This window comes from Lepidochelys olivacea, assembly GCF_965140295.1.
Source record: "Lepidochelys olivacea isolate rLepOli2 genome assembly, chromosome: 4".
NCBI classification, from domain to species: domain Eukaryota; kingdom Metazoa; phylum Chordata; order Testudines; family Cheloniidae; genus Lepidochelys; species Lepidochelys olivacea.
This window is the reverse complement of record NC_140414.1, coordinates 17,268,539-17,282,489: the sequence shown is the minus strand read 5'-3', so window position 1 is coordinate 17,282,489 and position 13,951 is coordinate 17,268,539. Positions and strand designations below refer to the sequence as shown.

Below are 13,951 nucleotides of genomic sequence, written 5' to 3'. Positions count from 1 at the left end.
GGCCAGCGCCAGGGCCAGTCAGCCGGGCGGACTCTGCGATCAGCTGGCTGCCCGGGGAGCCTTTCTGGGGGGACAAACACGTGCCCTGAGCCCGCACGTGGGCCGGGGTGGGTGCAAGGCGCTGCAGGCGGGCAGCGCACGTGTAAGGGGAAGCCCTGCCCGACTTTCACGGCCCCGCCCGCACTCTCCCCCCTCCCCACCCACGGCCCCGCTGGCGGGTCCCCCCTTTTCGCTCCGGGCCACGCATTCCTCCCGGCGGCCGCCCTGCGCACCCAGGGGTGGCGCCCGCCCCGCCTCCAGCCGCGCTCCCCTCGGCTGACGTAGGCCGACGCTCCCGCCCCAGCCCCGCCGGCCGCGGCCAGGGCTATATAGCGCGGCGGCCGCGGGCGGCTCCCCATGGAGCGCAGGCAGCTGGGGCCGGGAGCTCAGCGCGCACAGGGACCCCGCCGCGTAGTGAAGCCGGCCGGGAGGCCGGGACGCCGCCGTCTCCGATGCGAGCCCTGCTGCTGCTCTGCGCGCTGGCCGGGCTCTGCGGTGAGTTGCGGGGGCGCTGAGCCCGGAGCCGCCGCGGTCCGGTCGCGGGGCGTTCCGCCGGCCCCCCGGGGAGGGAGCCGCGGGGCTTCCCGCTGCAGGGCAGGCAGGGCGCTCGGGCTGAGCAGCGGTCAGGTCTCCTAACCCGTGGCTTTCCGTGCGGGACCCGGCTGAAAAAGAGCCTCCGGTGCTGTAATCCGGATTAGAACCCCCTGTTTCCTTCGGCCCGGCCAACTGAGTCGGTTTTGCTCCTCTCGTAGTACTTACCATGGGCCTGCGTTGCGCTGTCCAGGGGGGTCCGCTTTCCCCTGGTGGCCAGATGGAGGGAGGCTATTCACTCTTTAGCAATTTGGAAACTGCTGAAATCCCTCTAGAAACTGACTGCGGTCAACCCCCGCTCTGTCTTGCGGGGTAGACTGGCCCCCTGCAGTCCCCCTGGGTTTTAGGTCTGTCCTAGCTAAGAAGAAAACCTTAAAACCCAGTCTTTGGTTTTTAAATCCTTGGACTGGCATAAGTGAGCTTGCATTTGAAAAGCTCAGCGCTGCTTCTTTAGTGACTCACTTGTGGGTGATGGCATGTGTCCAGTAGCCGCTTAATGTGTGCTCCGAGGTAAACCCTTTTGCCAGCTTTGATTTGAGGGGTAGGCCTGGGATCCTGATTCACTTCAACGCGTCTTCATTCTGTTCTGTAGGGTGCCAACCTGCCGCTGGATTAGGACTAAATGCGACCGAGCAGGAGGAAAACGTGCCTATGGTATGGGACCACAGTGTGGATGGGAGCACCAGGCCTTCAGGAATTGACTATGAAGATGCTGAGGAAGATGAGGAGGAGGAGGAGGAGGACCGGGACCCAGCGGTGCCTATGTACATTGTAGATGATTCAATTAGAGGTGAGTTGAAGTGACGCTTCTGCGTGTTGTCCCCAAGGACCCCAAATCGTGTTTGACCAGGATAATGTATCACATGGAGAAATCTCTTTGGGTGAGCTTGCTCACTACTTGGCTACTAACTGTTACATACAAGAATAATCTTATTGTTCTAAAGATGACTATTTTGATGAGCCTTGAACTTGCCTTCCATTGATTCGTGCATCCTAATATTACACTGCTTGGTTTGCCAAATATATTGGCAACCAGTGGTGTGCAGGATGTTGAAGCAATTTAGCATTCCCCAAAAACCTAAAACTTTCTAGCTGCTATTCTCTGCTGGTGTAGTTACTTTAAAGTCAGACCTATGAAGTGGCTGGACTTTCATATGTGCCCTGTACTTCCTGCTCTCACGAGGTGCTAGTCAATGTGGAGTACTTGCAAAAATCTGTCTTAGAATTTTTTGACTTGCAATAAAATCAATGCAAATTCTCTGCTGGGAAGTAGCTACAGGGTGACTAGCAAGCACCAGTTTATTGTGCAATGATTGGAGTATGCCTAGACTAGGATAAAAGGTGGGTTTTTAAATGGTAGCTACTTGTCTTGTCCAACATGGTCTTAAAATATTAGTGTAGGTGGGGCAAACTTGTGTTGTAGCATGTTAGCTGGTTGAGGTGAACCCCAACTGCAGCTTGTCCGCACCAAAGCCTTTAACTTAAAATTCACGTTAGCAAATGTTGCACCTTTCTGTTTAGGTGAAGCCTCCAAGTTGCCCGTAACTGTTTTGTATGCCTGCGATCCAGGAAAGCACTAGTGTATGGTGACTAATAGTACAGGGTCTTCTCCTGTTTCCTGTTTGGCCCATGCCCTTGTATGTTAGGGAGGCTTAATAGGGAATGGCAATGGAAAAAGTCAGAGAGCTACTTACAGGACTTGAGGTCACTTCTGCAGTCTATAAGGTTGTCCTTGTATTTAACATCCAATAGTCTGCACGCTCCAGTGTGCTATGGGGCATGATCTGGTTGCCATTAGTCAGTGGAAAGATGCCCATGATTCCAGTGGTAGTTCAAAGGATCTGGCTCTTAGACGCAAGCCTGAGCTACAATGTTCTAAGTAGAACTTGCTTTTTGTGCAAGGTGGGTTTGGTCTGGGCCCATCTCTGATCTGTTGTGCCGAATGGTCTAGGCTTCCGTGAGAAAATTGAATCTGTCAACATAAGTTGGGCCTCAAATGTATTGGTTCATGGGCTAGATAATAGATGCACTTGAAACTGGGCTGTTAACCAGAGGCTGCTGTTTTGTTGATGGGCTATGGACTTTTTGCACTGGGCTGCTTAAAGCCCCACAAACTTAAATTCCGCATCAGATTGCTTCCCACACCATACCCGAAGATGCCTCAGCAGCTTTCTAAGGATATACAACTTGCAAACTATTGTTGGTTTGTATTAATAAAACCACCAGGACAATTGGACAACAGCCTTTTCCTTTAAACCCAAACTTACAGGTTGAGTCCTGTAAGGTAAGGGATGAAAGAAGGACCTGCTGTCAAAGTAGATCGATTGTCTTGATCTGCCAAAGTTAACTGAACAGCTGATGCCCTTGGCCTGACCATAGTGACTATGGATGGCTTTATTCTTCTAGGGGAAAAGAAACCAGACAACCGGGCCAGTACTTTTTGGTTTGCCTGCTGGTATAACTAATATCACTTCACAGGCAAAAATGTCTGCTAGCTGAGGATGGTGTCTTCTTTTGAGTAACCAAAATACATGACAAATTTAGTTAATAAGAACTTAAAATGCTCAGGTGTATATTTGGAGGCTTTTCCGCAGCTAAGTAGACTCTGGTTTTATGATAACCAGGGAATTGAACTAGCCTTTGAGAAGGGTAAGGTCATGAAGCGAATGACTCTCAAACCAATTTGATAAGCCATAGATTGAAAGTTGCATCATGCTGTGAGAGAGAGTAAAATATTTATTCTAGAGTATGTGGTGTACTGCTTGCGCCCATCTGCAAAGCAAGCAAGATCGATCAATAACTGTAGTTAACAATATATTTCATGAAAAGGACTAACACTATAAATAGATTTTCCTTGCTGTGCATTCCTGTGTATATTATCTGCATTCTAGAGGCTGCTAGGACTGTATATTATAGCTAAAGAGAAGTAGCTTGTCCTTTGTATTTAAGGATGCTACCATCTTTCTTTTGGAATGTAAAGAGAGGCCGTATAATTGCCTAGGCTAGCAGCTGAAGTTAAAAAATCATTTGCAGCATCATTAGTTTCCTCAAATGTATCTAATCTGGGATGACAATAACAGTAGAAGTAGTAGACCTGAAGTGACTTCAACTCTGGTGTGAATTTCCTTTCCAGTGTAAGATGTGAAGAGCTCTGAAGTAGGCGTAGTTACACACAATCTAGCATATTGCACACACTTATTTTCTATCTATGTATCCCACATAGCCATTGGGGATATCCTCACTAAGTTGTGAGGTCAAATTCTGCCTTTACAGGTGCATGCTGGCACCTGGTTGACAAGTGCTACCTCCGCTCACTGATGCGGTGGGGTGGGGGGGGAGACCTAAGTCAGTGGTTGCGGAACTTCACTCATAGTGGACCAAATCCTGTTTGTCTTGCAATTATTGTGAATAGTCCATTTGGGCCAATTCTTCATCTTGGCTTAAATGTGCCCCTGTAAACTAATACAGCGAGGATACCTTAATCAGTGTTTTATCTAAATTAAAAACCACGTGAAACAATGCTTAAGTTTTCCCTTCATCCTTCTATAGGGGTCATGTTTGAGGCTAAGTGAAAGAATCTTGGCCACAGAATGCTTAGTTATAAATATTCATTTGCATACGAATGCTTGCATTGTTTTTTTCCCCCCAAGACTCACTTCCTCACCCTTTTGCTGTAGGGTTAAGGCCTAAGGTATAATTCCATGTTGAACGGGATTAGCTGTTATAAATTCTGGACTGAACGTGACTTTATCTCTTTCCCAGTTGAACCGGTGATTAAACCCAAGCAAACAAAAACATATCGGGAAAAGAATCCTGACAAAATAAAAAAGAGAAACAAAGGGAAGAAAAATAAAAAGAAGAAGAAAGGGACACCATGTGAAGCAGAATACAAAAATTTTTGTATTCATGGTGAATGCAAATACCTAGAAGATCTCAAAGAAGTAACATGCAAGTAAGTTACAACTCAGATGTTGTCTAGATTATAAAAGTGTGTATCTGAATCTAGGGCAAGGTACTCATTGCGAATAATGGCTTAGTCAGAGGGAAATCAACTTGGTTCAACCTCTTGGATTGTCACGCAAGAGAAACTTTCCGCCATGTAAATTAGATGATGGTGGAATTCATAATCTGCATAACAAGCCACTGAACTCATCAGTTGGCCATAAAATTGAAAGCAGAAGGAATGGAAAGGCGTGCCTTCCTGAAACATCACACCCAAACTGATCTCAACTTGTTTCAATACCAGCAAACCTTGGGCTAGAATGATGACTGCATTTCCTGCAAATTCTTTAACACTAGCACCTGGACCCCTGTGTCAATTGACTGAAAAGTCACCTGAAAGTGTCTGTGTGCTTGGCTTCAGACAGGCCACTCAGTGCTGCTGGAACTAACGCTGATATTCCTGTGGGCTATTTTCAGGTGTCGCCAGGATTACTTTGGTGAACGCTGTGGTGAACAGTTCATGAAGACTCAGAAGAGAAATGACATCGACAACGATTCAACAACAATATTGGTGGTGGTAGCTGTCCTGCTCTCCAGCATCAGCTTCATTGCAATTGTCATCATTATTATAGCACAGTAAGTATAGCCCTTCCAAGTCCATCTGCTTGCCTAATTAAATAGTAGCTGGCACAGTATGGTGCCATTACAGAAAAATACTCTGGGGTTACACTGCCGCAGAGCGGGTTAAGGGCGCTCGGCCCTTCACGTGCATAAAATAAGACTGGTCCCTACCTTGAGGAGTTTACAGTCCAGCGCGCATTTAAAAAAAAAAAAAGGATCGATCAATGGAGATGAGTTTGTAAGGTGACCCCAAAGGTGGTTGGCTGTGCATGGAGCACAGGGAGTCTGGCTCGGTCACTCCTGTTCTATTGTACAGCTTTGCCGTAGCTGGGAGCAGAAGTGGCATTGGAGGACACGCAAGTGGAGACTAGTAGTGAAAAATGCTAATGCTAACTTGTTTAGTTGAACAGTCTCTGTTACAAGTAGATAATGTCCTCTAACGGGAACATGGAGCTCCCATTGATGTCAGTGGGGAAGGTGGGAAGTGGAGGTGGAGTATGACTGTATAGACCTCTAAATGTACTCTTAACTTCATAGGAGTAGGCCATCCAGATCACTAATCCCAGACAGAAAAACTGTGTAATATATATGCTTAGTGTAATCTCTATGGACAAGAGGTTGATTGGCAAGAAACTCAGGCAAAACTCTACCTCTACACTCGACCAAACGTTGATATATTGGACACATAACGGGAGGGAGCAAAAGTCATTCTTCTCAAGAGCAAACTACGTCAGTTTACAAACAAAAAACGAAGTTGCATAAGTAGCTGCCTCTTGGAAAACTGAACATGAGGGAGATGGAGTAACTGCCAACCCCAAATCTCACTGATTTTACCATCTCCATCTTGGTTCAGATGGTGATCTAAATGACGTTTATCTTGGATAGGCACATGCAGGGTCGGGGAAGTAAATGGGAACTGTTGACTTCTGCCGTGCCAGGTTCACAAGATCATGTCTTCAAGGCTAGGTGCCCAGAAAGCACAGTGAACTTGTGCTCTAATATATTGCCTTGATTCTTATCTCCGTGATATTACTCATGCAACTGGGTGACCACAAATGAAGTAATTCCATTGTTACGCTGGTGAACTAGAGCCCAGGCTTCAGTGAAGCATTCCTCATGTGGGCATGTGTCAATCAGATATCTGTCCCTTCCTCTATTCCCCTAAAATGTACAGAAACACCATTCCCAGATAAACGCAGAGGGCACTAAATGTAGCCAAAATCTGGAGCTCTATCCACAATAAACCATTTGAAAGCTGTTCTTCCTATCCTTGGCAAAATTAGCCAGTTATGAGCACTGTGTGGTAGCTGATGACACTCTGGTTTGTGCTTATGTCCCCCTTTTTAAAAACTTTCATGTCCGTTAGGGCAGGCTGGTATATGATGTGTAGTGAACTAGCATAGAATGCCACTGTGGAACTTAAGCTGGCTACGCAATAAATCGTACTGTACTGCAGCCTGGGATAATGCAAAGCAAACCCCAAAGCCAGGATCTAAAATTAGACTAGACAGACTACACTATAATAACTGAATCAGGTACATGCTGTACCTATTCCTGCAATTCAGGAAACCAAGGTGTGCACTTTTGTCTGTTTATTGCTTCATACTTAAGTCTCATTTAAGAAATGCTGTTGCAGACACAAATGGCCTTAAGTATTCACCACATTACAGATGGGATACTTCTTTCATACTCCGTGGCATTGTGAAGAGTAACTGGTTCACATTTGAAAAGCATGTGGGGAGGGTGATTAAAATACGGCTTATATATTAGTGTGGGATAAGACCAGTTTTTAATTTTATTTGATCAAACTAGGACCTTCCACAAATGTATCTTTAGGCATAAGTCTCAAGTTTGCAAAAAACTGTCTAAAATCGTCCAGATCTGAAGCCACCCTTGGAAAGAGCCGCTGGAGCTGAAAGTTCATTGAGCATGCTATGTGGGGTCCAAGTGCTCTGAAGATGAAGTACTAACACCCTTATAACAACCACATGGAGTAGTTAAATGAGACTTAATTTTCTGTGAGATATGGAAGCTGCTTATCTTTCTGAAATAGAATGTGGGGGTTTTTTTTACATTCTCCTGCTGACCTATGCTTTGGGCAAGAAGCCCTCAAAGTCTTAAGAACAGTAATAAGACAGTAGTTAAAGCAGGCGCAGTTGCGGGTGGTGGTGAATTCTTGGCTTCTATTCCGGAACCACTGTATAATCTTGGACAAGTTACTTAGGGTAGAATTTATCAAAAGCACTCAGCCTTGGCCTGTTCCCATTGGAAATCAATGGGAAAACCGATCAAAATGAGGATTGTGATATTTAACCCTTTCCTGTAAAGCACATGGATGAAAAGTCCCATGGAAATGTCCAGTATTCTAGAACTTGGAATTTCCTTTTGCTGGACCCAGCCCTGGAGCTGTGCATGGATTACAGCAGTGTATGTTCAGAGCTGGAGAATGCTTGGCAAACAAAAGCAGTTCTCCTGCTTTCCACAAGCTGGTTCCTTAAAGTTACAGTCTGACTATTGGAGGATACGCTTTAGGGATGGGGGGCAAACATACTCACTCAGAATGAGCTCTAAACCCTAATGCTTTGACTCCACAGGCTCAGGAAAACGTATCCTCAATGTGAAGAAAAGGAGGAAAGAAAAAAGCTCAGACAAGAGACTGGAAATGGCCACGTCGGCGTGTAAAGGAGAGCGCAGGTACAGAATGACATTGCCTTAGTTTGATGATATTCTAAGCTTGTACCATCCACAAAACACTTACACGCTTCATAATTCTGCATAACCGGGAGTTTTAGACTCTTGCTGTGTGCACAGCTGTTAGGAAACAGGATCCTAAACTCCTGGTGTGGGTAATAGCCTTGTGGGTACTTGGAGAACCTGTTTCTTGTCTTATGCAGAGGCAAGGGATAGAAAGACCTTGAAATGCCTGATCACAGGTGAATGACCTGGTAGCCTCTTGTCTCCGTCAAACCTTGACAAACATAGACCTGCGCAGAAATTCCTGTGGCTTTAATAGCATCCACGCTCCCTTCTGTGTCTGCTTTCCCCTGGCTCACAGGAGGGGCTGGAGCTGAGGGAAAGCCTCACAAAGGGAGCCATTGGCAGTATGGGAGTAGTACAGAACCTCCCTCCCCATCGGCTCTCTGGCAGTTTGAAGCGTGTGCTCCCTCTGAGGCCACAGACTGCTTGAGTCATGGCAGAAAAAGAAACCGAGCGTGGGCCGCCTGAGGGGAGGGTGCCAAGCACTCCTTTCCCTGTCATGGCCTTTTCTATTCATTCCGTTACCGAGGGAGGCTGTGTAGTATCTAAGTGACGTCCACACTTAGCTCCATGAAAGTTCATTCAGACTTGGCCTTGGAGACCAAATTTCCTCCATATAAGAACAGCACAAGCTTTGTAACGGCTTGTCCCCGCCTTGGACTGCAGGAGCTGTATTTAAATGTGAGGAAAGGAAATGTGTCTAGTTGGTCAATACAGACATTGTCCACTTGAGTGCCTACAGGGCTGCCAGCCTGCTATGATGTGGGCATCTGTCCTGTTAGAGAACTGACACCACCAGCATGTATTTGCAGGGGAGGGGTAAGAGGAGAAGGCAGCACATGTCCTAACTGAGTGCTGTAAAACAAATTCTCTTGCATGTCATGTGTTGGCTAAAACCTTGTCATGTCCTAGCTGTATCTAAATGTGAACTAGTGATCTCCATGTGACTTGGTATCCTGGCAGTTCTTTGAGCCATCCAGTTCTGCTTGGTCTTCCAGTCCTCCCTAAAATCCTTTTAAAATCTAGCTTTATCTCACCTACTTATGCAAAATCCAGATTGCTTTTCTTAATGCAGTAAGTGATCACTTCCCCCTCTTTTGGCTAAAGGACTAGGTCTGATCTCAGAGCCAAGGACCCCAGGCATATCTAGCTCATTGACTATAAGGGGCTGATGCAGTTGGCTAAAAAATAACTGGAAAGAATAATTTTGAGTACAAGCCATGGGGCCACACCTTGAACTGTTGTAAACTGTAGTTGGTGGATATATGCAGATTTACACCAGCTGGGGATCTGGCCCCATAGCTTTAGATTTATGCCTGGACCAGTTGATACTTACTGCCTTTCTATTAAGGCCTGAATACTTATCTCCTTGAAAAAGCAGTAAGAAACCCCAAATCTTTCAACATAGACTCTGACAGCAAAGACTGTGTTCAGTCTGCTGTGGCTTGACTTTCAAATCAGGTCATAACTTGCATTGCCCTTCACATGGTATGATTTAGTCTTTGTCTCTTGCAGAACATGAAGCTGAAATGACCTTTGCCGAAGCGACAGAGTAACTCCTTCATGAAGATGCATGTAGGAGATGCCCAGTGTTGGAGCCACTAGGAGCTGTTGCCAGGAGGCCCCACTCAATCAACATGGATCCTGTAAGGAGGCATCTGAAGAACAACTTGATGCTGAGAAGCTAGCTGGGCAGGGCTGCTGCCTCCACACTGGGCAGCCAGGATGTGTTGGATGTTGCAACTAGAGGGTTAAAAGCACCACTGTTAGGCGCTACAGGAACTTCTGACATTGGGCCCCATCCAGTTATTGATGGAAGACTACTATCTTTCTGCTGCTACCTGGATAACATTCCTTCTGACTCTTGCGGTTTGCTGCGAATGTTGTAGAAAGTCTCCCTTTAGGGAGATCATGGCTTTAAGGAGAACAGAGAGCTTGTTGCCCCTCTCTGCCCCATTGTTACACAAAAGGAAGTGGGACCAGATTTGATTAAGCTTGTTCCCCAGACCTTTGTGACTGGAGGTGCACTACAGGTGTGGGGACGAGCTTTCTTCTCCCACCCCTGTGATCCTACGTGCTGTATCTGCTTTATTAGCAGCAGGCCAGGAATCTGAAGGCTTGTCTGGACCACCGGGGTCTGAATTCTAGTGTGCTGTGGACTAACTGGTCTGTGTCAACCTTGCTGGTGCACGCTACAGATTTACCTAGTGCAAAGTTATAGTCCTGTTCCAAGCAGTAATGCACACTGGGAAACTTGCAATGCCAGCAGGGTCCACATAGTCCAGTTTGCGCATGACATACTAGTTCAGACTAAAGCGTGGTGTGGACAAGCCCTGACTCTGGTTCTTCCCCAAAATCTACTCATGATATCTCACTGAAGATCCCTTTTGTAATAAACCTGGGCCCTGATCCTGCGAACACTTAAGCATGAGTAATTCCATTGACTTCAATGGGACTATTCATATGAGTGAAGTTATGCACCCATTTGCTGGACTGAGTGATTGCTTTGGGGTCTCAATTAGAATCATAGAATATCAGGGTTGGAAGGGACCTCAGGAGGTCATCTAGTCCAATCCCCTGCTCAGAGCAGGACCAGTCCCCCACTAAATCATCCCAGCCAGGGCTTTGTCAAGCCGGGCCTTAAAAACCACTAAGGATGGAGGTTCCACCACCTCCTTAGGTAACCCATTCCAGTGCTTCACCACCCTCCTAGTGAAAGATTTTCCTAATATCAAACCTAAACCTCCCCACTGCAACTTTGAGACCAGTACTCCTTGTAGATTGTCTCCAGGTTTTTCTTCTAGTACCTTGGACAATGAAAACCTTTGTTCTAATTTTAAGTTCATAAGATCAAGAACTAGGTGCTGTTGCCCAGCTAAGATGCGCATTAAAGAAAACATGAGCACTCCGAAATTCCAGAAAATGTGGAATCAAACCCTTAGTTTTCAGGCATTCCTTGGGTCTTTTTTACAGAACCTCTGCCAGATAATTTATTAGTCATTTGTCTGTGATCTCATTGTCCATAGCTTCCTCCCTGGGCTTCCAGATCTTGGTACACCAGACCCTCGCTAGAACGTGGGATTTGGGATCCATACAAGGTACTGCGTTAACGCAGGGACCGCATTAAAATGAATTGCAATTAAAGTAATTAAATTTGGCATCCATGGCTGCGACCGCATTATATGCGAATTCGCACTCTATAGATGCGCGTTCTAGCGAGTGTCTGGTGTACTTCCAACTAAACCTCAAGTAATAAAAGATGATAAAAGATGTTTTCTAGATCCAGTAATAGAGAACCTCTCTTCTGGAGAAGAGCTAGAGTCAGATACTACTGCTTGCTGAATATCAACAATAACTTTTATAGATGTTGTGACACCCCCCCCGAAATGCACAGAATTTTCTAAAGTACTTTGTCTTAAAAATCTCCTTTTGCTGACCTGTGTCCTTATGATCTCATTTGAGAACTTTCCTTAACAGATTCAAACCAAATCTTACGCATGAAGTATTGCATTCTTTTCAGGAGTCAAGTATGTTTATAATTTATTTCAAAGGCTTAACCATCAGAAAAGATTTTTCTATTAAGCAAAACTGTAAAATTAAATTTTATTTCTGTAAAGTATGTAAGTACAGAGTTTTATACTATTGTAAATATTTATTACTGTATTTAATATTTAAGGTATGTGCACAACGTAAAGGAAACCTATTTATTTTGTAATTAAACTTTCTTTTTACATAAATAGTCTAATTTATGCTGATCAAGGGGTGTTGAGATAAAAGAAAAATGATGACCCAAAACTTGATCCCTCAACTAGGGTTTGCGAACAGGGAGAGAGACTGTAAACACACCCCCTTCTTAATGAGAAGGGTAAATTCTCAGTTTTCTGTTGTGAATCTCTAGTTTCCATGGGCAAGGCTGCAAACCAGTGATCTAAAAAACTTAGAGTAAATTAGTTATACAGGCAGATCTCCAAAGGTATGTAGCCTCACCCACATGCTGCTCTAACCAAATATGGAAAAGGAAGACACTGATTTGGTAAAATAGGAGCACTTAGTTCCTTTTACAGGAGTTACTGAACAAAGCTTCCAAGCCTTGCGTTAATGAATGGGGGAGTTGGACCTAATATCCGCGGTTCTGTAGAAGGTCTAAACTCTAGTTAGCTGTACAGACCATCAGCCCGACAGTATGGAATGGGAGGGAAAGCTATGCATAATAAAAGTCAAGAGACTATTTAGTCTTTCCTATCCTGCAGCTCTTTAATGAGTTTAGTGGCACGCTCTACTAGGGCTCCTCATAGTCTTGAAATGGTATGTAGAACAGGAAAAACAGAATGTTTGAAGGTTATTAGTCTGTCCGCATGTTGCCTTAAAGCCACAACTAGTCTCTGAATTGAAAGTGTCTTGCCAGTTTTAGTCTGTCCTCCACCTTTTTCACCTTATGTTGCTACCTGAGTCTGCCGTTAGCCTTTATTGACAAGATTTCAGAAATGACAAAAACAGAAGTGTAGGCGCATGTGGGGTGACACCAAGGGCAGGGATAAGAGACCTTTCTGGGAAACGTCACTCCAGCTGGACCGGGGTACAGCCTTATCTCTTGACTTTTCTAAGTTAATGGCTGGATGTTACTGACCGCTTCCATTACAAACAACATCTCTGTAGCGGGCTGGGGCTGGGATTCTGTAAGGGATGTTGGTTCTAGAAGTACAGTCAAGTATGTAGGGGGAGGGATACTCAGTGGTTTGAGCATTGGCCTGCTAAACCCAGGGTTGTGAGTTCAATCCTTGAGGAGGTCATTTAGGGATCAGGGCAAAAATTGGGGATTGGTCCTGCTTTGAGCAGGGGGTTGGACTAGATGACCTCCTGAGGTCCCTTCCAACCCTGATATTCTATGTCCCTTGGGAGAGCTGTTTGATGTTACTGCCTAGGCATTGCCTTGGTGGCCTTTACCACATGAGCATAAAACAAATTCCTAGTTTTCTTCACATAAACTTGCCGCCCTAATTATCTTAGCTGCAACCTATTACCAGGAAACACTCCGTGTACCTCATTCCTTCTGTCCTACTTGTGAGTGTGAAATTGGATTGAACATCAAGGAGACAGCTTCCGCCTGACTGGAATGTATTGTGACATTTTATGGCTAAGATTGCAGCACTTTGTTCCATGGAACCAGCCTCTAAGTAAACAGCATCTTCTTCCCCCCCCCACACCCAAGGTGGCTTTTTCTGCTGTTTCTTGCTACTAAAACTGGCAGGAAAGGCTGCCATCCTGTCTTAGGTGTCATGTGAGCCATTTCCATTTTGCCTTAATAAGCTGTTTAAAGACTCCGTGCTGTGAGAACCCAGTGTGTAGAATCAAACCGCCATGATCCTTTCCCTGTAAGCTCCAGCAACCTCACAAACTCTCATTCACATGATGGCTGCCTACCTGCAGAGTAAGTCCCATCATTTATTATTTGTATTCCTGTACAGCCTAGGAGTCCCAGTCACAAACAAGGACCCCATGTGCTAGGGTCTGTACAAGCCGACTAAATAAATAAAATGGTGAGCCTATGCTTAAGGTCTGCAGCGTCTGCCATGATGCGCTAGATTCCACTTTGCGTCTCAGTGTGAAGCACGTGCCGCCGGGCTGGGTTGCGAACTGATGTAAAGGTTTATACGTTAAAAGTCTCATGAGTCAGATTAAATGGTAATTATGTCCTCCAGCCAAAATAGTCATGGACTACAATTGTTTTTTAAACATGTGCTAATTTTTCCCTCATACAGCCTTTAACGCTGAATGATTACTGCCCGTTACCAGCTTTTACTATGAATCAAATATGCAAGTGCTGGCAGGAGCTGGTGCGTGAATGAGTGTATTCGTGCCAATGGGCCAGCCCACACATCAACGCTGCGAGGAAGAGCTTTCAGCATGGCTCCCCCACTTTACGCAGACGGGTGGTTCCCAGACTTTGATGCCATGACCTCCTTTGGGCTCAGTGCTGGTAACACGACCTTCAGGGTCCCTA

General features: G+C 45.5%; 1 protein-coding gene and 1 long non-coding RNA gene across 4 annotated transcripts in view; one reads left to right on the top strand and one right to left on the bottom strand.

Moving 5' to 3' along the window:
- Positions 1–13,951, bottom strand: part of LOC311519634 — a 183,675-nt gene that overhangs the window by 11,267 nt on the left and 158,457 nt on the right. The gene's annotated exons all lie outside the window — the stretch shown is intronic.
- Positions 413–10,368, top strand: AREG (amphiregulin). The gene is made up of 6 exons (XM_084627370.1): positions 413–534; positions 1,223–1,420; positions 4,393–4,582; positions 5,050–5,208; positions 7,788–7,887; positions 9,466–10,368. Exons 1-5 carry the CDS (start codon positions 492–494, stop codon positions 7,873–7,875), a joined length of 678 nt encoding a protein of 225 aa, XP_084483496.1. The 5' UTR covers positions 413–491; the 3' UTR covers positions 7,876–7,887; positions 9,466–10,368.